This window comes from Chenopodium quinoa, unplaced genomic scaffold (genome assembly GCF_001683475.1).
Source record: "Chenopodium quinoa cultivar QQ74 unplaced genomic scaffold, ASM168347v1, whole genome shotgun sequence".
In the NCBI taxonomy this organism is placed as follows: Eukaryota; Viridiplantae; Streptophyta; class Magnoliopsida; order Caryophyllales; family Amaranthaceae; genus Chenopodium; species Chenopodium quinoa.
This window is the reverse complement of record NW_018742484.1, coordinates 3742721-3767320: the sequence shown is the minus strand read 5'-3', so window position 1 is coordinate 3767320 and position 24600 is coordinate 3742721. Positions and strand designations below refer to the sequence as shown.

Here is a 24600-nt window from a genome sequence, read left to right as displayed (position 1 = left end):
GTGAGAGGAAAGAGTAAAGGATCCTTACCCTCAAAGTGTCTATAACGGAGATTGAACCTCTAATTTCAAGATAGAAAGATACAATCTTTATCAATATACCTGTAAGATTCAATTGGTGAAATAAACAAATGGTGCATAAATTGTGAGATACGGAGTAGATGACTTTGATTCCAAATTTAATATCAAATCAACGTTTGATTATAACCTAACAAAGAGAGGAACATGATTGATGAAAATGGCCATGAATACCAATTAATTTGATATGAAAGATTGATTGTCACTTAAATTTTCCAGCTAATAGGTAGCAAATGGCACACGCGTCAAGGCAATAGCCACAAATCATGTGAAACGATTTGCTGGGCCTGTATGAATTTATTACTGGGCCCTTTGATAATTGATATACAATGCCACTGCCCACTCTTATTTTGTTTTTTTATATTTTGTACTCTTTTTGTCTCAAGTAATACGTTTTATTTTAGTCTCTTACAATCTCGAACACTCGTAATTGTCTAAAGTAACAGTCACTACAATGTTGCTGACCTTCAGAATCACAGTCGATATAAGTAGCATAAGCTCAAACTAAATTGGTGAAACATCAAATAGAGATTTGGCAATCAAAATGTCACAAAACAAAGACAACCAAATTCTAAACGTTACATTTTACCCATGGTTTGCACTAGGCCACCTTACTTCTTTTCTCCGCTTAGCCAACAAACTTGCCGAAAGAGGTCACAATGTCTCTTATTTTCTCCCACCAAAAACACAATCAAAATTAGCTTCTCACAACCACTACCCAACCCACCTTACCTTCATCCCCATCCCCGTCCCACCCGTCGAAGGCCTCCCTCCTGGGGCCGAGACAACCAACGATGTACCCGCCTCATTAGGCCCTCTCATCATGACCGCCATGGACATGACACGTGACACTATCGAGTCTCATCTAGTCCGTCTCAAACCCGATATTGTTTTTTACGACTTCACTTGTTGGATGCCCGAACTAGGCCGAAAACACGGGTTTAAAGCCATGCACTATATCACAGCATACATAGCAAGATATGCATATCTTGCACCATACAAAAAAATACCAGGATATCACCCTAATGCGGATGATCTATTGACACCACCACCAGAGTTTCCGTCACAATCAATCAGGATGCTCCCCCAAGAGGCTGAGATCATTGCGGGTGCCCTTAAGACACCATTCGGTCTAGGAGGACTAACACTAGCTGAGAGGCTAGGTGTTTCGTTTCGAGAATGCGACGCATTCGGAGTTAAGACTTGTGCGGAGATGGAAGGGGAGTATTGTAAATTTTTTGAGAAAATATTTGGTAAGCCAGTGTTACTAGCAGGGCCAATGGTACCTAAACGGCCATCTTCGGAACTTGATAATTATTTTGATGATTGGCTAAATAGTTTTCGTACGTCTAGTGTTATATATTGTGCACTTGGAAGTGAATGCGCTCTGAATTTGAACCAATTTCAAGAGCTTGTTCTTGGATTGGAGCTTACAGGTACGTTCTTTATTTAAATTTAATTTGTGATTTTGAATATTTTACTTATTATTGTTCTTATTGCTCATAAGGATATGCCATACTAGTAATATTACTGCTAGGAACAAGTGAACAAACTATGTAGTGTTGAAAAAACATATCTTGTCTAGAAAAATGAGGACATTGCATTTTTTATTCTTGATAAAACAAAGGTTTTTTTTTTTTTTTTTTTTTTAAGAAACTAAAGTTAGGTAAGACTTGACTATACCTATCTAAAAAAAATTAATAAGAAAATTTAGCGTCTACATCAGGATCAATGTTTAGATAATTAGCAATTTGATGGCCTATTGCTGCAACATAATCTGTTGCTCGATTGGCTTCCGAATACACATAATGGGTAATGATATATAGGCATATAGCATATATGTATATCTTAGATTATATATAAACATCAAACACATTTTCTAAAACGATAGGTAAGTTTGGGGATTTGTGATAAAAATACGTATAACAGTGTAATTAATGTTTTGTTTTGTTTTTTTTTTTTTTTTTTTTGTGTGTGTGCGCATCAAATAAAAAATGATTAATTTTTTAAGGATTTTTTTTAGGATGTATAATTAATGATTAATTGTTACTCCTTATTATTTTATTAATGCTTTCTTATTTGAACTTTACATGTAGCCCTAATCTGCTAATCATTCGTCATTTTTCTAAATTCAATGGGGTAATGGGATGTGCTTTCTTTTATATGGGACTAGTTTGGTCTTAAATGTACTTGTATAGTTGTATTGATTAGACGCTTTTAATTTAAAAAGAAGCTTTTAAAAAGATTACTGTGCATAACACATTTTTCTTTTTCTTTTTTTTTTAAAAGTGTCTTATTAGGATTTTTTTTTTTCATTATTCATTTGACCCACTTTGAACAATGTTTGTATTAAAATATATTTATGAATAATTTGGATAATATTAGGATTTATTATTTCCTAGTTTATCTAGATTTTTCCTATAGTTTAAGATAGGGTAGGAAACCTTATTCATTGTATTATAAATAGATTGATTATGTGTTAATGAAGATTAAGCTAAAGTTTATTCATAAATCATAATTTTACATGGTATCAGGCCTAATTCTTAAATTCTAAATCATGGTTGGCGGTGATGATACACCACATCCACCACCACCCAAACTTGAACCCAACTCACCATATTACCTTGGTTCCCAAGACCGGTCGGGAGACTTCATTACTCCCACCCGTCTAACAACCGATAATTATGATTCTTGAACTGCTGATGTTCAGACGGCATTAGAAGCTCGAAGGAAGTTCGAATTCTTGGATGGCACAATCACCACTCCATCACCCCCATGTACAAAGTCCGACTGGACGGCGATTAACGCCATGCTCATCTCCTGGATCACCAATACCATCGATCCTGCTCTATGATCAACCTGTCTAAATTTAGGGAGGCTAAAACTCTCTGGGATCATCTCCGACATAGGTTCGCACAAACGAATGGCCCCCGTATTCAACATCTTCGCTCCTTGATTGCAAAGTGCGAGCAACCCATATCTATGCTTGTTTCTACTTACTATGGCAAATTACATCTTCTTTGGCAGGAATTGGATAGGCATGAGCCTTTAATTTCTTGTGATTGTTGCGTTTCTTGTACTGCCGGGAAAGCCCACGAAGAACGCCGAGAACAAGCTCGACTTCATGATTTTTTAATGGGTTTAAATCCCGATCTATACTCTTCCTTGCGCACCCAAATACTTTCACAAGATCCTCTTCCATCTCTAGAACGAGCCTACCAGTTGGTGGCCCAAGAAGAGAGTGTTCGCTCGGCCAAGGAGGATCCGGTTCCCACCACCCCTGAAGCTACGAGGTTTGCTGCTCACGCTGGTTTGGACGCGTCTGGGGCAGCGCTTGCTAAAGCCAGGAACTCAGATAAACCACGCTGTACACGGTGCCGGAGGACGGGGCATGACACCGGCAGCTGCTGGGTGGACATCGTGTGTGGACATTGCAAGAAGAAGGGGCATCCACAAACCCACTGCCTTGATCTTGTGGGGCGACCAGAAAATAAGAGGCAGGGGCGTGGGCTACCTCGTGCGAATGTTGCTGCCAGCCCACCCCCAAATCATATTGGGCCCAACTCCTCTGCAAGCAGCCTCTTCACACCAGACCAATGGAAGTCCATTGCGTGCCTTATCAGTAATTCTCAAATTCCCGAACATCGATTGACTGGTAAGTTTGACGCTACCTCTTGGATTATTGACACTGGAGCGTCTCATCATGTCACGGGTAATAGTTCTTGGTTGTTTGACTCACATAAATTCGTTTTCCCGATTGGTTTACCAAACGGTGCTAAGGTGGTGGCCACTCTTATGGGCTCCATTAAATTATCGGACAAAATAACTCTCGCCGGAGTGCTTTATGTTCCACACTTAAATTGCAATTTGCTTTCCGTCTCTCAACTTAATGATGATTTGCATACTATTGTCCAATTTGACTCAAATATTTGTGCCATACAGGACCAAACGAAGGAGCTGATTGGAACGAGAATTAGGATATATGGTCTTTACTACTTTAGCAAACCGGAATTTGTGTCACGAGTCGAAGCTACATCAAATTTGGAGTTATGGCATCGTCGTCTTGGTCATCCTTTCGAAAAAATTCTTAAATTACTTCCTCACGTTAGTGGTAATAAAACTCATTTAAATGTCGGTTGTGAAGTATGTATGTATGCTAAACATCCGAGAGATAAGTTTCCTTTAAGTAATAATAATGCTTCTAGAATATTCGAAAAAATTCATTGTGATTTGTGGGGCCCATATCGACACTCTTCTTCATGTGGTGCACGTTATTTTTTTACCATAGTTGATGAATTTTCACGTGCCGTATGGATCTATTTGTTAGTTAATAAACAAGAGGTTTTCCGGATGTTTATGTGCTTTGTTGCTATGGTTGATCATCAATTTGGAGAGACAATTAAAATAGTTCAAAGTGATAATGGAACCGAATTTAATTCCTTACTTGAATATTTTAGAGCAACAGGAATTTTGTTTCAAACATCTTGTGTGGGTACCACTCAACAAAACGGTCGTGTGGAAAGAAAACATAAACACATTTTAAATGTGGGAAGAGCTTTGAGGTTCCAAGCTAAATTACCTATCTATTTCTAGGGGGAATGCGTTCTTACTACTGCTCACTTGATAAATCGCACCCCATCCCCTCTCTTACAGAATCGGACACCTTTTGAGATTCTTTTTGACAATCCCCCCTCGTTCGATGTTATTCGAACCTTTGGATGTCTTTGTTTCGCTCATAATCAGAAAACTAAGGGGGATAAATTTGCCAGTCGCAGTAGAAAGTGTGTCTTTGTGGGATATCCGTTTGGCAAAAAGGGGTGGAGATTATTTGACTTGAATACGAAGGAATTCTTTGTTTCTCGAGATGTCAAATTTGTTGAGGAAATATTTCCGTTTCGTAGCCCGGAGGTAGTGAACATTCACAATAACGAATATGATGATCACCATGTTCATGAGGATTTTGCAATGTCGATATTTGAAGAAGTGGATGAAGCTCTTAACCATGGCTTTGAAGTTTCATGAAAATCTCAAGAACATCATAGCCCAGCTCCACTTTCTACTGGGCCCAACCAACAAGCTAACCCTCAAGCAAAGGCCGGCAGCAGCTTAACGCCTGATGAGCCAGCGCCTGGTGGACCTGCTCCTACTGGCCCAAGTACTGAAAAGGCGCCTCCGGACTCACCTGAGACTGGTCCTTCGCCAGCTCCCTCGGCCCAACCAGGCTCCAGCACCACAGATACACCCACACAGTCCGCAACAGCACAGTCCAGTAGCCTAGATGATGGGCTACACGTTAAGCAGTTGGGTCGTGGACATAGACACAAAATTCCTAATGTCAAACATCGTGACTTTGTGACACATACGATTTTTGCTAAAAATACTATCTCTCTTCCTTCCGATCACTCCTCAGGTACTCCTTATCCTTTGGCACATTATATTAATTGTGACAATTCTTCTGTAAATTATCAAAGGTTTCTTGCAGCACTTATTATAGGCAAAGACCCAAAATCATTTAAGGAAGCAATGCGCCATGACGGGTGGCGCAAATCTATGGAAGAAGAAATTCGTGCTCTAGAGGACAACGGTACATGGACCCTAGAGCACCTACCTCCTGGGAAACGAGCTCTTGGTAGTCAGTGGGTCTATAAGACCAAATATTTGGCCAATGGAGACATTGAGCGATTAAAATCAAGACTAGTGGTTTTTGGGAACCATCAGCAAGCTGGAATAGACTATGAAGAAACCTTTGCGCCAGTAGCCAAAATGACTACAGTTCGTGCTTTTCTTGCAATAGCGGCTTCCAAAAATTGGGATACATATCAAATGGACGTTCATAATGCCTTTTTACATGGAGATCTCAACGAAGAAGTTCACATGAAATTGCCTCCCGGGTTCGAGTGCTCGGATCCTTCCTTAGTGTAGATTGCGAAAGTCTCTATATGGTCTCAAACAAGCTCCCCGTTGTTGGTTCGCAAAGTTGGTCTCGGCCTTGAAAAAGTATGGTTTCTTGCAATCTTACTCTGATTATTCTTTGTTCACATACACTAACGGCAATTCTCAAATTAATGTCTTAGTTTATGTGGATGATCTTATTATTTCTGGGAATGATTCCGCTGCCTTTAAAATTTTTAAAGCCTATCTTAGTGATTGTTTTAAGATGAAGGACCTTGGAGCTCTTAAATAATTTCTAGGGATTGAAGTGGCTCGTAGTTCCTTAGGGTTGTTTTTGTGTCATGAAAGTATACGTTGGATATTATTTCTGAGGCAGGTTTGCTGGGTGCGAAGCCTAGTGGGTTTCCAATTGAGCAAAATCACAACCTTGCTAAAGCCAATGGCGAGTTGTTGACAGAACCCGAGAGATACCGCCGGCTAGTTGGCCGCCTAATCTATCTCGCCGTGACTCGACTAGATCTAGCATACTCTGTCCATATTTTGTCACAATTCATGCAGGCTCCGCGAGTCGAGCATTGGGAAGCAGCTTTGCGGGTTGTGCGCTACTTGAATGGTACTCCTTGTCAAGGGATTTTGCTCCGTTCCGACAACAATCTCACATTAGAAGGATGGTGTGATTCGGATTGGGTCGCTTGTCCCTTTACTCGTAGGTCTTTAACCGGTTGGCTAGTGTTTCTAGGAAAATCACTGATTTCTTGGAAAACTAAAAAGCAGGACACAGTTTCGAAGTCTTCAGCAGAGGCAGAATACAGGTCCATGTCTGGGGTCACTTGTGAGTTAAAGTGGCTTAAGGCTTTATTATTAAGTATGGGTGTACAACATCCAAAAGCTATTAAACTATTTTGTGATAGTCAATCAGCTTTGCACATTGCAAAGAATCCAGTTTTCCATGAACGTACTAAGCACATAGAAGTTGATTGTCATTTTGTTCGAGATGCAATAACCGAAGGTCTAATTTCTCCACAACATGTGTCAAACAAGTCTCAATTGGCGGATATGTTCACAAAACCACTCGGGAAAGTTCAGTTTGATAATCTTCTTTCCAAGTTGGGCATTTATGACTGCCATGCTCCAACTTGAGGAAGGGTATTAAGATATATTTATGAATAATTTGGATAATATTAGGATTTATTATTTCCTAGTTTATCTAGGTTTTTCCTAGAATTTAAGATAGGGTAGGAAACCTTATTCATTGTATTATAAATAGATTGATTATGTGTTAATGAAGATTAAGCTAAAGTTTATTCATAAATCATAATTTACAGTTTGTGAATTATAATTAGTAAAAAATATAGTGTTATGAATACTTGTTGGGATCATCTCAATGAATAGATTATTAATATTCAATTACTGTAAATTTGTAATTTATACTTATTGAAAATTAAAGATATTATTGATCGAAATTCTGTATGGCATGTGTGTCAAGTTCCAATTAAGCACTTCAAAATATACGGAGGGAGTACCTTTTAACGATTATGTGTTGTTTGTTGGATCACTAATACTGATCTTGTTCAACTATAGTTTGTTTGTAGTGTGAGATATGTGTATTGGCTACTCTAGTTGGTTAATATTTGTTATACACAAAGATGTCAGGTAAAACTAGTCGTTAGTTATCAGCAACTACTGAAAAAGAAAAAGGAAAGAAAAAAAAAAGAGAGAGAGAGACAATAAACTTAGTTTAAAAAAAAACCCAAATTTTCAAGAAGGCATAATTTGAGATCTAAATTAATTTAATAAAAAATTTTGTTACAAGCTCTAAACAATAATTCTATATTCCTAGTTTATACTACATAATTATTATTTTGCCAGATTATAATTGGCTATAAGTTTCATTATCTTTGCAGGTAGGCCATTTTTGGCAGCGTTAAAGCCACCAATGAATTACCAAACAATAGAATCAGCATTGCCAGAAGGACTTGCGGAAAGAATAAAAGGCAGGGGACTAATTCATGGGGGTTGGGTGCAACAGCAGCTCATCTTACAACATCCTTCGGTAGGATGTTTTATTACACATTGTGGTGCAGGATCTCTATCCGAAGCTATGGTAAGCGAATGTCAAGTCGTGCTGATGCCTCAAGCAATCGACCAGTTCATCAGTGCGCGGATGATGAGCTTAGAGTGGAAGGTTGGGGTCGAAGTTGAGAAGAGAAAGAATTATGGTTTGTTCACCAAGGAGGCCGTCCATAAGGCGGTCTCCTTGGTGATGGAAGAAGATAGTGAAGTTGGGAGAGATGTAAGGGCTAATCATGCTAAATGGAGAGAGTTTATTTTAACTGAAGGTCTTGAGGATTCTTATATTAGTAGCTTCATACAGAGTTTGCAACAATTGATAGGATCATAAATTGAACATGTTTTTGCTTAACTTGTTAGGGAGTATAAAAATAGCTCTATATGTGGGGTTGAATACATAAAAAATTTATTATTGGGTATGGAAATTTTTTTTTCCCTTATAATTTAAGAATATATTCAATAATTAAGACTTTAGGTTGTGTTGACTTTTTGTATTCATCTAGAATACATCTATTTAAGCTTTCCAAATAGACCTATTCAAGCTTTTTCGTTAGTTTATCTTTTTATTAATAGCTACGGAGTCTATATATGGTGGTACGATCTACTATAGATAAATCATTATACTACGTAAATATTATATTATATCTGTGAGGAGGGTATGTCCATCATTGGAGATCCCACTTCCTCTATATTCATAGCCCTTTAAAAGTCTAGCACTTTACACTTTTGAAGGTATGTTAGGATTTGAATTCCTGACTGTTTGGGGGATCTTGAATTAGAATTGATTCTATCATTACGCTTTTTTGTAAGAAACTAGTAAGGAGTCGTCAATGAGTTTTAGAAAAACTCATAAACCTCGTTCACGCCTTTCTCCCAAGTAGAGTTCAAGGGATATTTAGCATGAATCATAAGTTTACCCATGCCCAAATTGGTCTACTAAACTAGAAATGAGTTCGGGAGCGAGGGGTGCTAAAATGATGTTCCCTTTAGGGGGGAATCGCTATCCTAGCCCAAGAAGTAAAACAAGATTCGCCTTGACTTAAGTGATAAACAACAATTAATTATTCAATTTCAGTATTTAATTAAAGCAAGAATACTGTGTGAGATTAATTAATTAAAAGTTTTTTTAAAGTGATCAAACAACACTAATTAGTTGATTAAAGTTACTTAAGCAGGAAAAGAAAAGTGATTTGTCTAAGTGCTCAGGAAACTAACTATTCTCCTTTGTTTAATTTGCTTGATCTTTGTTTTGGATGTTTATGGACCTTCCTTCTTCTTCGTTCCTCCAAGGCTTCAATGGAATAAATTAGGGTTGGAGAGTATTTGAGAAGAGAGGAGAAAAGTAGTATGATAGTAAGAGGGTTTGAGAGATTAGGGATTTCACAATGCTAGGGTTTTAATTCTGATTTTTCTACTGTGATTAGGGCTAACGAAGACCCCTATTTATAGGTGTAGGAACGTAGGCTTAGGGTTTTAGAGACGCGGTGTCAGGTGGCGTGCGCAACTCTCAGAGTCACGCTGGAGTGCCGAGTGCAACTATAAGACTTGCGCGCGGCAGGTGCACGCAACTTTGGGAGTTGCACGCGGTGCGGTTTGCCTTATACAAAAACACGTTTTTAAAACTTTCATAACTTTTGATTGCAAAGTTGGATTAAGGAAAATAAGATATCATTAGAAAGCTCTAAATGTTAATTTTCAATGCCATTAGAATTAGGTTAAAATCTGTTATGGATCAAAAGATATGGCCGTTTGAGTGTAAGGGTGTCGGTTTTAGGGCCCGGTTTAGTATTTTGATGATAACTTCTTCGTTTCAACTCGGAATTGGGCTTATAATATACCGTTGGAAAGATCTTTGAAAGGGCTATTTGTATATATAGGTCTTGAATGGATATTTGGTGGTAAAATATTCTGATTGGCTCGATTTTCAACAATGTAAGATCTATTTGATCTAATCATTGCATATGACACATTTAAGTTCATTAATATTCATGATTAAACATGTATGAGCACGTTTTAGGCCTAATTAGTAATCGTACTAGGCTCTAAGATAATTTGGTCTCAAATACAGGTTATAACTTAATTCATATAGCATTTCAGAGTCCATAAACACTTCAACTTTGATCTAGCATGAAGAACGAGTTTTTGTAACATCATCGCACTTCCTGTCGGGACAGGAGGCTAAAAGTAGGTGCATACAATTAGCCCCCACTTTGATCGAGTCTAGAATAGACGATGATCAAATTATTCAAGGAAGACTCATTTTGCGAACTTCCTTAAACATAAGGAATCTTTCAGTTGTTGAGAATGTCAAAACTATCCTCGATTCTAGAATGTTCAAGACAAGTAGCTACCAAGTTTAAAATAAAATAATTTAAACTTAACGCGCTAAAGAGTCTAGATTGACCCTTTGTTAAAATAGAACGCTTTAACAAATAAAGGCTATTCTGGGTGATGTCATGTTATGAGAAGATATCGGGTTTAAAAAGAATAAAGAGGGTGATGACCTCTCAATATGTCATCGGCGGTCTAAAGTCCCTCGATATGTCATTTAAAATTTAGTCCATGGTTTTAACAAAGTAAAGATGATAAAATAAGGTGTTTTGGCATTTGTAGCTAGCACTTGAATAAAAGATTGACATACGCTGCAAAAACAGATACTCGATGTCAACAAGATAGAAGTACATGTCTCAGGATTAGAGGCACATATCCAAATCCAGTGAGAGAGGAGAAAATCAGCAACTCTCTCAGCAATTTTGTCCACAAGATGAAAACACGCGTCTTAGGAGTGGGGGCACATGTCTAAATAGGTACGGCTTTAGCAGGGGTCGCTCTTTATACAGGGGGTGGACGGACACCCTAACTGTCTGGTAAAGCTAGAGTGCTTCCTAGCTAACCGTATTTGCTTCCAACGGGGGGCATCTGACCCTGATGGTTCAGCGTGCTCGTCGACTCGTTTAAGATAACGCCTAATATATGACAGAAACAGAAGTTCTACCGTTTTCGAACGGGAGGCAGATCATGTTGCTAGTGCAATTTTACGTAGCACATACGCCATATAATTTTACGCTGTACAATACGCCATACAATTTTACACTGTATGATAACGCGGTATTTTTGTTATGGACGCCAAAAATACGAAAAACAAGATATTTCTAAAAGGGCAGTACAGGAAAATGTCAAACTATCTATGGGAGCTTTTGCGTAAAGCACCACTACGGGACATTTTAAGACGCTTCACGAAAAACATCCAAAACGTATGCTTAGGGTAGGCACAAAGCACGGTGTGCATGCAGGATGATGCAATAAACTATCAAAGAAGAAAAGAAATTGCTAGATGCAAAGCAAAAAAAAGGTTTTTGAAGGTTTTAAAAACTTCGCGAGAAAGCCTGTCGAGGCGTGAATTCAACGAACTAACACGTTTGGTTGAGAAGACAAAACAGAAACCAGGAAAATGGTCATTTGGACTGACCAGTATTTGCGCACAACTTTGAGGGTTGCGCTAAGGTGTCGCACGCAACATTGGAAGTTGCGCGCAGCTGTCTCGCGTAACTCTATGAGTTGCTCATAGAACTTATACAACGAACAATTGTGGAAGAACACGATCTGCAGCTCGTGCCCTTCTTCTTTATTCGTCTTTTCCGGACTCTTTCTATTTTTGGTTGTCGTATGAACTTAAGGAAAGTAAATCGTGATCCTTGGTATTGTACCAAACTTTGAATTTGATCAACAAAATGGGAAAAATCGAAAGAAGAACCCTAATTTTTGAAATTAGGGGTATTCAATTTGACTTTTATTCATGAATTTGTTTGTTCTATGTTGTTATGACATACAAATTTCATGTGAAGTAGTCAAGTATCGAGTCATGTATGAGCTTACACAAGCATATATGTTTTTTCTTCATTCGATTTTGTGCTAGGACTTATTTCTTTTTTATTGCTCATATGGACTATACTTGTCTATTTTAATGTTAACTGAAGTATTGGAACAACAATTATGCATTAAAATTAGGATTGAAACTTTGAACTTTGATAATGGCATGAAATTGTTCTTGTGGCTCATGCTTAAGTTGCAAAATTGGTTTTATCAATGATAACAATAATCGATAGTTATTATTATCCACTTATAAAACTATGATTTCAAGATTTGCATAAAACTAGTTAGAACTGATGTAATTTGGTTATCTTTTGGGCTTTCGAGCCCCCATTTATTTTCGAGTATCGTAGCCCCCAATATTGGATGGCTTCGATGACATGTTTGTTTTTTAAAAATTAGACCCTTTCATGTTGCTCGAAACGGGTCTAGAAATCTCGTGTTTCGTCTTATAATAATAACAACTAGGATCTTGAAAATGATTAAACGAGTGTGTTTAAATCGTTTTCGACCATTCATAGTTTTAACAAACGAAATTTGCTAAGTCTAGTAATATTGGTCGTTCGTTAGAACAAGTAAAAGGGAAAATGAAATGTTGTTCAATTTTTTCCTCTATTCTCGCTACTTTGGAATTCTTTCCTTTGAGCTCAAATTTTGTTACTGATTGAAGCTCAAGAAAATAGATATTATCCTCATTGTGAAATTCCAATATTTTCAATTTTTCATTCGTGCAACAATAGAGAATTTAAAATGAAGACCCCTTTTGATTTTGAACTTAGGAGTCATTTATTTGTATTTTAACTCGTGAAATTATTTGGAGGTACTTATCCATTTTGAAAAATGTTCATTGTTATGTAATGAAATATTTATTTTCAAATTTTTAGATATTTATTTCTAGATTTTATGTTCTTTAAAAATATAAATGTTCATTTTCTTTATACTTAATGTTTAATTTTCAAAATGAGGGACCAACCAACTTTGTTTAGTCAGGAGACTACCCAAAAATTTTGTGTGTCTACATTACTACACTTCATTTGTATTATATTACGGAGTAGTATGTTTTGTCGTGTCATATCATGTACTTCGTAATATTGTGCTTTTCCCTATGTTAGAATATAATTATGTAAAGTAGATATATATATGTTTATCTTTTGGTTAGGAGTTTTGGGCAAATTAGGTTAAGTTGTATGCCTATATATATATTTGTGATGAATGGTAAAAGCGTTTAAGTCGTTTTCTCTTAATTTTCCTATGAGTATAACATGGTATTTAGAGCAGGATAAATCTACTCACCGGTGGGATTCATGATCCTTTAGCCAAAATTATACTACCTCCGGATCATATTATATGCAACTTTGGAGCTCTCGCGGATTCCAAGACAAAATTTCATAATAGTAGATTAATTGATTAAAGAGTATGCAATTAAGGGTAGGAGAGAAAACAAAGATAATTAATAAATTAACCACCACCAACAACAACAGTTACCCTACCAGGCCACCACCATAGCCTAACCGCAGCCTCATCGGCACCGCCCACTTGACACCCTGAACCAACCCGAAACCACCTCCACTCACCCTGAACCACCTCAAAATTAAACCACCTGACTTACTCTGAACCACCCCGGAACCAACCCGAAACCACCCACCACTCACCCCGAAACTCACTAAACCATCGGAAATCATCTCCCACTTATCCCGATCCACCTCGAACCCACCTTTACTCACCCCAAAACCCCCTAACCACCTTGAACACACCACCACTCACCCAACCTAATCCATGTTGAACCCACCCCGAAAACCCCCTAAACCACTCGAAACCTTCCACCACTCACCCCGATCCACTCAAACCCACCCCAATAATCTCCTAAACCACCCAATACAAGCCCAACCACCCCTAAACCATCAAATCTAAAGATTTGATTAAGAGAGGAAGAGAGAGAGAGAAAGAAGGGCAAGGATCTGCGAGCGAGAGAGAGAGAGAAGTACACCGTAGGCGGAGGCGGGGATCTTGAAGGTGATGGTGGTCAGAGGTGGTGGCCGATGACGTTGAAGGTGGTGGTCGGAGGAGTTGTGAAAGATGAACATGGATGGAAGTTGAATGGAGTTTTTGAGTTTAGGTTGATTGTTGGTTGTATTTTGTTTTGGGTGAATTGAATTTGGTGAGAAAAATTATGTTAATTAAGTTAAATTATTATTTTAATGAATTCTAATTTAGTTGCTTAATTGTGAATATGATATCTTGAGGAAGGGTATTTGAGTAATTTCATTAAAAAGAATTTACTGAAAAATAAAAGAATGGGAAAGTTGCATCTAATGTAAAACATCCGTTTTAGCAAAAGTTGAATATATTACGAACTGGAGGTAGTAATTTTTTTTTTTTCGATCTGTTGTTCAGGGATATTCCATCAAAATATGATGATTTCACTTCTCTTACACTTGTAAACAATTTTTCCTTTTTTTTTCTACGAAGTATACACTTGTAAATAATTTATCTCTTCTAGGTGGGTACAAATGCTAACCATGAATCCATGATATATCACAAAACTTAGGTTTTACAACGATTGAACCACCTACTACAATACTACTCCCTTCGTCCTATTAAGTCTTACTCGTTTCTTTTGAAACATGAATCTATGACTATTTTTTAGGAGGAATTTTGTTGGGAAAAAAATATTAAATATTAAATAACAAAAGGTATATTGAGGGAGAAAAATGGTGGGAACATTTCTTCGATATAATACCAATTACTATATATGGAAGTGATGCTAGAAAATTAATACAGTGTAATATGCATCCCTAGCACACAAAATAAATATGATAATTGTGACAAACAAAATTAAGAAACAGGTAAAGATGTGGGAAGGAAGGGATAAAATGGAACTATGCTGACTACTGAGCCAATTCCTTGGAACAATACAATCCAATATGGAAAAAAAAACATAGAGCGTTAGTTTACATGCTCTGCTTGAATCGTATATTTTTGGGAAAGCACAATAATACATGACATGATACAACACGGCAAAACATATTACTTCATAATATAACAATAAGTCTTAGCTGCACCGAATAGTTGCACCACTTCTTATAAAATGAACATTTAGTAAAAAAATATGAACACGTAGAAAAATGAGCATTCAATAATAAAATATGAACACGTAAAAGAAATGAACATTTAGTACTAAAAACTAAACATGTTTAAAAAACTGATCATTTAGTATATTGAAAATGAACATGATTACCATGTATCATACAATTGCTGGACCACGACCTTAAAAATGAACATTAGTAAAAAAAAATTATGAACATGTAAAAAAATGAACATTTAGTAATAAAGAATGATCACGTAAAAAAGAAAAAAAAAAAAGAACATTTAGTAATAAAAAAGTGAACAAGTCAAAAAAAAAAAATTGAACATTTAGTACATTAAAAATGAACATTTACCCATATAATTATAGAATAGTTGTGCCATACCTAATAAAATGAACATTTCATAAAAATATCAATCGGCACACCAATTTTGGATTCTTGCTTTTTAACCCGGGGGGCAATTTCATGTACACTTCTTCGTTAAGATCACCATGTAAAAATGCGTTATGTACATCCATCTGATGTAATTTCCAATTCTTGCAAGCAGCTATCGCTAAGAAAGCTCAAATAGTTGTCATCTTTGCTACCGAAGCAAAAGTCTCATTGTAGTCAATGCCCTCGGTTTGATGATTGCCAAAAATCACCAATGTTGAGTTCAATCCTTCAACATCACCATTGGATAAATATTTGGTCTTATAGACCCATTGGCTACCAAGTGCACGTTTACCGGGGGGCAACTCCTCCAATGTCCAAGTCCCATTATCTTCCAAGGCTCGGATCTCTTCTTACATTGGTTTCCGCCAACCTTCATGCCTCATTGCTTCCTTTAAAGATGTCGAATCATTACCCGAAATGATGGCTGCCAAAAATTGACGGTAATTGACAGAAAAATTATCATAATTAATGTAGTATGCTATAGGATACGGGGTACCTGACTTTTTTTGCGAAAGCGTTTGAGGCGAAGATGGACTTTTGGCAATAACAGTATGAGTCACATAATTTCGTAAAAGAACCAACGGAGTTTTAACATGCAAACCTCTTCCCAATTCATCCGGGCCTGCTGAGTCAATAAGCTCGGCTGACTGCTGGCTGCCTTGAGGCTCGGTACTGTGACTGCACAAGCTGCTCTGGCTGGCCCTGCTGCCTCGGCTGTGCAGGCTGCTCCTATGGCTGGCCCTGCTGCCTCGGCTGCTGCTGTTACTCGAGCGCTGGTTGCCAGCGGGCTGGGCAATGGGAGAGCCCTGCTGGTCGGCCAGGCATCCATCGCCCGATAGAGACCCTTGTTGTGTCGTATCCCCAGTACTAACATCATCAATAAAATCGTCGTCTACCACGACATCATCATACATAGGGACAACCCTCACTAGCTCAATATCCACCATGTTTGCATCAATAAACGGGAAAACATTTTCAAAAAATTTCACATCCCGTGACACTAAAAATTCCCGCGTTTCAAGATCATATAAGGACCACCCTATCTTACCAAATGGATACCCCAAGAAAACACACTTTCTACTACGACTCTCAAACTTATCCCCCTTCATTTTTTTTATTGTAAGCAAAACATAAGCAACCAAAAGTATCGATGACATTATAAGATGGAGGAAAGCCAAATAAAATTTCAAAGGTGTTTTATTTTGTAACAAAGGAGTTGGGGTCCGGTTAATTAAATGTGCAGCGGCAAGAACACATTCTCCCCAAAAATTTATCGCTAAATGAGCTTGAAATCGTAAAGCACGGGCTACATTTAAAATGTGTTTGTGTTTTCGCTCAACTCTACCATTTTGTTGTGGTGTCCCAACACAAGAAGTGTAAAATAAAATGCCGGTAGCGGAAAAATAATCACGTAAAATTCCGTACCATTATCACTTTGCACAATTTTTATCGTTTGTGAGAATTGACGATCAACCATGGCAATAAAACTCATAAAAATACGGAAAACTTCCGTTTTATCATCCAACAAATAAACCCATACGGCACGAGAATAATCATCAACTATAGTTAAAAAATAACGAGCTTCACAAGACGAAGGATGTCTATAGGAACCCCACAAATCACAATGTATCACTAGCCGGAAACTTGTCCCTAGGATGCTTAGCCTTGAAACAAACCTCACAATATTTATTTAAACTACCCTTAAAATCAACTACAGGGGGAAGTAACTTTACTACATGTTCTGAAGGATGCCCCATCCTTTTGTGCCATAGCTCCAACGAAGAGGTTGCTCCATTCACAGAAATATGTTGTGCTGAGTCAGCTTCTCCGAAGTAGTAAAGTCCATCTTGCCTAACTCCCGTTCCAATCAGCATCCCGTTTGGTCCTGTATAGCACACAAAAAAGAATTAAATTTTACATCACAATTTAAATCTTCAATTAATTGTGAAACCGAAAGCAAACTGCAACTCAATTGCGGAACATATAACACATTTTTAAGAGTAATTGAGGTCGACAATCGAATCGGCCCTTTCTTCTTTGCAAGCAGGGTTCCTCCATTGGGAAGACCAACGGGAATTTGCATGATCTTGGTTACATCAAATAACCAAGTCTCATCGCCAGTGACATGATGCGTTGCGCCGGTATCAATAATCCACTTTTTGGTATTAAACTTACCATTCAAACGGTTGTCAGGAATCTTTGTGTTACCAAAGAATCCCGCAATTGCTTTCCACTGGTCAGGGGTAAATACTTGATTAGAAGAATTCTGACTCCGAGGAACCACTACCATTGCTCGAAGCCCCAATGTTGTTGCTACTTGCAGCATTAGCTCTCACTGAGCCACGCCCTCTGCCATATGCACTCCCCCTCCCACGATCAGCACCGTAGGTCTTGGGGTGATCAAACCATCCCTCTGGATACCCATGAAGCTCATAGCAGCCACTTACATCATGGCCACGTTTCTTGCAATGCGAGCACACCGGTTTACTCCAACAATTCGAGGCATCATGACCGGGTCTCTGACATTTGGAGCACACTGAACTGTCGCTCCCTCTTCCACGCCCACGGCCAGTCCCCGTGTTGGCTTTGAGAGCAAATCCCACTACTTCCGAAGGCTTCTCGTCGGGGATGGCTTTGGCGAGACGAACTCGCTCATCTTGAACAGCTAATTGATATGCTCTATCAATAGAAGGCAAGGGATTTTGTGAAAGGATATTAGCAAGAAATTAGGCATAGTACTCAAAGTATAACCCCATTAAGAATTCATGGAGTTTAGCTGTCTCTCGTCTGTGGACGTGTAATTCACCTACATTGCACTTTGAACAGCACGAACATGAAATAATTGGTTCATGGCGAAAGAGCTCTTCCCACAAGGCATTCAATTGGCCGTACGTAATATGTTGAAACGGATATGGATTTCATCTGTTCGCACCGCGCAATAGAGGACTTTAATTGATGAATTCGCGGATCATCAACCAAAGTAAAGCGCTGTTGGAGATGATCCCAGAGCTTCTTGGCTTTTCGATATTTAGTTAAGGTGGATTTGAACTCCGGATCAATTATGTTAGTTATCCAAGATACTAACATTGCATTAATGGTGTTCCAATCCGACTGAGTACAAGGAGGGATCGGACCAGTTATTGTGCCATCCAAAAATTCATATTTCTGTCGTGCTTCTAATGCCATACGAATATCGGCAGCCCAATCATCATAGTTATCGCCCTTAAGGCGAGTCGGGGTTATAAAATCACCTGGACGATCTTGCAAACCTAGGTAAAACGGGGAGTTTGGTTCAATTTTTGATGGTGGTGGAGGTGGTGGCGGCGGTGTACCACCTACCATTGCTATAAATTACGGTTAAGAAATTATGGCTCTTGATACCATGTGAAACAATAATCAAGAATATTTGCTTAGCCTTCATTCATGGCTCTTGCCGAAATATATAATCGAGTACAAGATAATTATGGCAAGAATATTAAGAATATTATCTACTTAACATATAACTTATCTTTGCCAACTAAGTATCCTAACCAAATCATATCAAATCTTTCTCATATATCATAACAATAATACTATTCATTCTTAAACTAGCATTGAGATAGATAAAAGTATCACATATTAAGTTACTATAGTCCCGTAAAAACAAAAAAAAAAAAAAAAAAAAAAAAAAAAAAAAAAAAAAAAAGTTAATATAATGGTTTAATTCGTTTAATAGTAAGAAAATATATGAATTTTCATCCTCCAAGCACATGTTAACATGATTTGAATAAATATATATAAGGTATCATTGAGATCATGATAGATAAGTAGAGAACAAGATGGCAAATGACCCGACTATGATAATACGAGTACTATGTAGCTTGGTCAAGGATAAATGATTTTGGCACTCCTTAGTTTGATTTGGGCACTCATCCTTGTGATTAGAGACAATGAGACTAGAGCACCAATGCCAATTTATGAAATGTCAAAATAAAGACAAATAAATATTCTACTCACCTAAAAGTAGTTGTGTAGACTAATTTAGGGAAGAGGAAACTTCATACTCCGTATTACATGCAAGTAATAATAATGCAACTAGATAAACGACATTATTAGACAGAAGTATCCAAAAAAAATTTCACTTGAAAGAAGAATAAATGTATGTGGACGCTTATATACGTGTCTTTACTAAAATTTCATTCATGGAAGTGTTTAAGATATTAAGTGAGAGGACAAAGGAAGACTTACGAAGACTTTGGAGAGAGACATTTGTATTAAGCATCTAACCTTTGTTTCCACCTTTCAAGTCGATTGGGATCGGAATATGTTTTTATTTATTAGTTTAAATTGTATTGTCATTAGTGTCTTTAATTTTTTCAAAAGAATTAAATAATTTAATTATTTATTATCAAAAATTTAAAAATTTTGATATTATAGAAATATACTTGTATAGACTAATCTACTACGGAGTAAAGTTTTACATAGTAAAAAATGATATTAAATAAAGTCAAAGTTAATATGTAAATAATACAAAAGTCAAATTAATACACTAATTCAGATACAGGAAAGTGTATATTGTCCTCAATTTTAAAAGTTATTGTAAATTTGTAATTCACGATTGTTTCATGAATGCAACATTTTGATTTAAAATTTTAAAACTTATGAATGCAACACTTTAATTTAAAATTTTTAAACTATATGTACCCTTTTTGAAACTATGAAGTATATAGTTCCCTTAGATTATCATAGAGAAATTTTAATAGCTATCATCAATGATAATTTGTCCTCGTCACGCCATTTATATTGTCAAATTTAAGCTATTTTAGCTCCTATTTAACTTGTATTTGTTCAACCTATACTTTTTTACATCGAAATTATATAGTTACACAAAATAGTGATGTAAATGAGAATCGCGCCACTACCCAAAACCTTGCCAATCAATTCACCTACATGGCACGAATGTGAAAAAATTAAATGTTACAATAAAAGTGGCGGTTAGTTGTTACAATTGCTTGCTCACTAGGATTACAATCAATTATTGTCTGTCATTATCTCTAAAATAATATATTTCAAACCACCTAAACCCTTAAACTTGTGAACTGCTATTCGTCGTTCGCAAATTACAGGACGACGCTCCCATTTTTATGTGTATTGACTATTTTGCCCTTGATTGTTTTAATTCCATATAAGGCTCCACCATGACTCACTTTAGCTAGTAAAAAGTTTAATATTATTCCCGACCCCCCACTTGTCTTTAAAAAATCCCGACCCACCAAAAAACCCGAGACCACCATTGTACGGTAATTCCGACCAATTTTTAAAAAATCCCGAGTGTGGTAGTTGGGGCCCACTATTCACGATGAGCGACGACAACTTTAATACGCCGGAGCAGTCGTCGGAAGAATCTGTAAGTCGTAGTTTTTAATTTTATTTTATTTTTTGGACTTCCGCCCATTTTTTCCGGATCCCAGGGGGGAGATCCGCCTAAAAAATCCGGAAGATCCTCCAAGGATCCGGAAATTCTAAGCGGATCCCCACATACGCCTGGAATTTCCGGATCCCAGAAAGATCTTCCGGATTTTTTAGGCGGATCTCCCCCCTGGGATCCGGGAAAAATGGGCGGAAGTCCAAAATTTTGTTTTTGTTTTTTTTTTTTTTATTCTTTCAAAATTCATAACATTATTTTTGCTGATTTTTTTTGTGAGTATTATTATATTGTCTTAGTTATTATTATTATTAATTATGTTTATATTTCTAATGTTTTTGTTATTATTATTATTATTGTTATTGTTATTGTTATTGTTATTGTTATTGTTATTGTTATTGTTGTTGTTGTTGTTAGTACGATGATGATTATTATTATTATTATTATTATTGTTGTTGTTGTTGTTGTTGTTGTTGTTGTTTTTGTTGTTGTTGTTGTTGTTGTTAGTACGATTATTATTATTATTATTATTATTATTATTATTATTATTATTATTATTATTGTTATTGTTATTGTTGTTGTTGTTGTTAGTACGATTATTATTATTATTATTATTATTGTTATTGTTATTGTTATTGTTGTTGTTGTTGTTAGTATGATTATTATCATTATTATTATTATTATTATTATTATTATTATTATTATTATTATCGAATTTTTTATTTTTATTTTTATTTTTATTATTATCATTTTTGTTATTATTCTTATTATTGGTATTATTATTATTATTAATATTGTTACTGTTGTTGTTAGCATGATTATTGTTATTGTAATTACTATCACTATTGTTGTTACTATTATTTTTATTATTATTATTAAGGTTGTTATTATTAGTATTATAGTTTTTGTTATTAATAAAAATATTAGTATTATTATTAAATTTATAATACTAATATTTGCCTCATTTGTTTGGTTTATTGTTAAAGGATTCGGAGGATGAAGAAGGCGGTGACGGGGTGGATTATAGTGCAAATTTCGTGACAGACAAGGTTTTTCGAACGTTTGATGAAGCAGTTAGTTGGGCGGATGCTGTTGCAATAAATCTGGGATTTATTTTGGTGAAATCGTCTTTCAACAGACAGAGGGATGGTCGACCATATCGATATTTAAGATGTGATCGGGGACGCAGGAGTAAGCCGAGAGATCTTGAGAACGCAATAAGGAAGGACACGAAAACCAAAGCCAATGGTTGTCCTTTCTACATCAAGATATCTTACAATTTTGTTGACGACTGTTGGTTTATCACGGCGAAAAATGATGTAACTGGGACCCACAACCATCCAATGATTGCGTATCCAGAGGGGCATCGTAAAATAAGCGGGTTAAGCCCGGAAGCGAAGCAGGTTGTGCGTAACATGACCAAGTCTAAGGTAGCACCGCGTAACATCATGGCGACTATTGCCGAGCAATTTCCTCAGGATCATCCAAACATCAGACACATCTACAACTGCCGAAATGACTTCAGAACCGAGATGTCAGATGGGAGAGGAGTTGTTCAGCAGTTTCTACATTTGGCTAGACAGAGTCAGTATGTGTACTGGGTATTGTCTGATGATAATGGCGTTTTACAGCACGCCTTCATGGCGCATCTAGTCATGATAGACATCCTACGGACGTACCCGTATGAGATCGGTATGGATTCCACATACAAGACCAACCGATATGGAATGCCGTTCTTAGAGATAGTTGGTGTGACACCGACAAATCAAAATTTCCTCGTCAGTTACGTCTTCATGCGCAACGAGTGCACGGCCAGCTATCGATGGGTTTTGTAGAGATTGAGAGACTTGATCGGGTTTGATAAGGAACTGTCGGTTTTCTTGACTGATCGTGAGATGAGCCTAGTTGCGGCATTGAGGGAAGTGTTTCCAGGGACCTCGCACTTACTTTGTCGATGGCATATTAACAAAGATGTTGAGGCTCGTGTCACTGATATATTCAAAAGCAAAAAGGTTGGTGCGACATTCAAAAACGGGAGATGGAAACGTGTGATGGACGCTGCAACCGAGGAGGATTATGAGGCTGCTGTAGAGATGATGAAACTGAAATGGGCAAGTTATCCAAAGGTGATAGAGTATGTTGAGAGGACTTGGCTTTGTCATAAAACGAAGTTTGTGACATTTTAGACTAACCAAGTTCTTCATTTTGGCAACACAAGCACATGTAGAGTTGAGAGCCAGCATTCGGCCGTCAAGATGTGGTTTGATTCTTCGACAGGTTCTTTTTTGGTTGTTGTATTTGATGTATGTATTTTGTTGTATTTATGTTTGTTGTGAATAATAACGTTTTTTTGGTAATGTGCAGGTTCTTTGGATACCGTATGGGCCCGAGTTCATTGTCACATTGGTAATCAGATCATCGCTATTCGTAATGATTTGGAGGCATCTAGGTCGAAGATTGGTCAGAAGTACCGACAATTGCCATTGTCACCTATTAACGGCAAGGTGTCTCAGCATTGTTTGAAGATTCTCGACAAGGAGACGAAAAGGATGAGGGATCTGAGTTATCAGGTGTATGAGCGTTGCGGATGTGCATTGCGGGTGACCCATGGTTTGCCATGTGCTTGTCAGATACATGAGTCTTTAGCTCGAGAGACGGGCTTGTATAGTAGGCAAATTCACCAGTTCTGGAAGACTTTGGTTATTGGCAATGGTAATGACGGAACAGCGTTCGGTAATGACGCGACCGAGGACGCCACACATTTTCGAAATCTGATGGACGAGGTACTTGGTAGTGACAATGTTGTTCTACGAAATGTGACACGCATCATTGAGGAAGAGCTACATCCGGATCATGATAACCTCCAAGAACCTCATATCAACCATAGGGTGCGTGGTCGACAGAGGAACAACGATACAAGACGTGATCGGTCTTATTTCGAACATGTGAATCGCCGAAACAGTCACTCTGGTCAACGACAAGGAGGTATGATTTTGGTATTGTGGGTTTAATCGTTTTTCATGAGTTCTTGTACTAATAACTAAACCCTACATATTTGCAGAAGATGAATCAGACATCACCCAAAGCCGGTATCGACACTTGATTCCCGGACCGATGTTGCCTTTCATCACAGGGTGGAAAGATGTCATTGGCGATGGTAACTGCGGCTTTCGTTGTGTCGTCGAGTTCTTCTTTGGTGATCAAGGCCGATGGTATGACGCTCGAGAAACAATCGCTAACGAGGTCCTTGGTTATCCATCCCTGTACGAGAGGATTTACGGGCTTGGAAGGCTTCAGATAAATGTGGAGCGTATTCGATGGGACGGTGGGGCGGTTGATGCTCGTCATTGGATGGTTGCAATTCAAGATTTATTTCCCATTGCTACTTGGTTCAACGCAATGGTTATTATTCTCGGTGTAGGCACCGTACCAACGTGCTTGTACCCATGTCTCACTATCTTGCCGTTGCGGGCTCGAAGAGGAGTCACGGCACCACAACGGGAGCCCTAGAATATGATACACGTCATGCAGCATGATCGTGATCTCCCCAAATGGCATGTGAAACGAGTTCGTGTCTGGCTGCCATCTCTCAACAAAAGCAGAAATCAGGGGCCAGTCAAATCGCCGGAACATGATCCCGGGTAAGTGAGATAGACCACTGCCATCAATCAGTTCCAGGTGCTCCTGCGGAAGACGAGCGCGCCAGTTACCCAACTCAGTACACAACTGTGTCCTGCTCAAACACCGCAGAACATTTCTCTCCTGCCC

At 37.6% G+C, this 24600-nt stretch overlaps 3 protein-coding genes across 3 annotated transcripts; all 3 read left to right on the top strand.

Moving 5' to 3' along the window:
* Nucleotides 1-367: 367 nt before the first annotated feature.
* LOC110719440 (UDP-glycosyltransferase 79B30-like) lies at nucleotides 368-8571 on the top strand. Its single transcript, XM_021898385.1, has 2 exons — nucleotides 368-1511; nucleotides 7872-8571. Exons 1-2 carry the CDS (start codon nucleotides 620-622, stop codon nucleotides 8366-8368), a joined length of 1389 nt encoding a protein of 462 aa, XP_021754077.1. The 5' UTR covers nucleotides 368-619; the 3' UTR covers nucleotides 8369-8571.
* Nucleotides 8572-20459: 11888 nt separating this feature from the next.
* On the top strand, nucleotides 20460-23018 carry LOC110719165 (protein FAR1-RELATED SEQUENCE 5-like). The gene is made up of 3 exons (XM_021898069.1): nucleotides 20460-20814; nucleotides 21819-22577; nucleotides 22668-23018. Exons 1-3 carry the CDS (start codon nucleotides 20767-20769, stop codon nucleotides 23016-23018), a joined length of 1158 nt encoding a protein of 385 aa, XP_021753761.1. The 5' UTR covers nucleotides 20460-20766.
* On the top strand, nucleotides 22837-24342 carry LOC110719164. Its single transcript, XM_021898068.1, has 3 exons — nucleotides 22837-23109; nucleotides 23197-23817; nucleotides 23894-24342. Exons 1-3 carry the CDS (start codon nucleotides 23088-23090, stop codon nucleotides 24340-24342), a joined length of 1092 nt encoding a protein of 363 aa, XP_021753760.1. The 5' UTR covers nucleotides 22837-23087.
* The last annotated feature ends 258 nt before the right edge of the window (nucleotides 24343-24600 follow it).

What these genes read in the sequence shown, in the direction of transcription:
- LOC110719440 (XM_021898385.1), top strand. Translation starts at nt 620, where the DNA reads ATGTCACAAAACAAAGACAACCAAATTCTAAACGTTACATTTTACCCA. An exon ending in TCTTGGATTGGAGCTTACAG is followed by an intron (nt 1,512 to 7,871) that starts GTACGTTCTTTA and finishes TTATCTTTGCAG; the next exon opens with GTAGGCCATTTTTGGCAGCG.
- LOC110719165 (XM_021898069.1), top strand. Translation starts at nt 20,767, where the DNA reads ATGAGCGACGACAACTTTAATACGCCGGAGCAGTCGTCGGAAGAATCT. An exon ending in AGCAGTCGTCGGAAGAATCT is followed by an intron (nt 20,815 to 21,818) that starts GTAAGTCGTAGT and finishes TTATTGTTAAAG; the next exon opens with GATTCGGAGGATGAAGAAGG. An exon ending in GAATGCCGTTCTTAGAGATA is followed by an intron (nt 22,578 to 22,667) that starts GTTGGTGTGACA and finishes TGGGTTTTGTAG; the next exon opens with AGATTGAGAGACTTGATCGG.
- LOC110719164 (XM_021898068.1), top strand. Translation starts at nt 23,088, where the DNA reads ATGTGGTTTGATTCTTCGACAG. An exon ending in GTGGTTTGATTCTTCGACAG is followed by an intron (nt 23,110 to 23,196) that starts GTTCTTTTTTGG and finishes GGTAATGTGCAG; the next exon opens with GTTCTTTGGATACCGTATGG. An exon ending in CTCTGGTCAACGACAAGGAG is followed by an intron (nt 23,818 to 23,893) that starts GTATGATTTTGG and finishes ACATATTTGCAG; the next exon opens with AAGATGAATCAGACATCACC.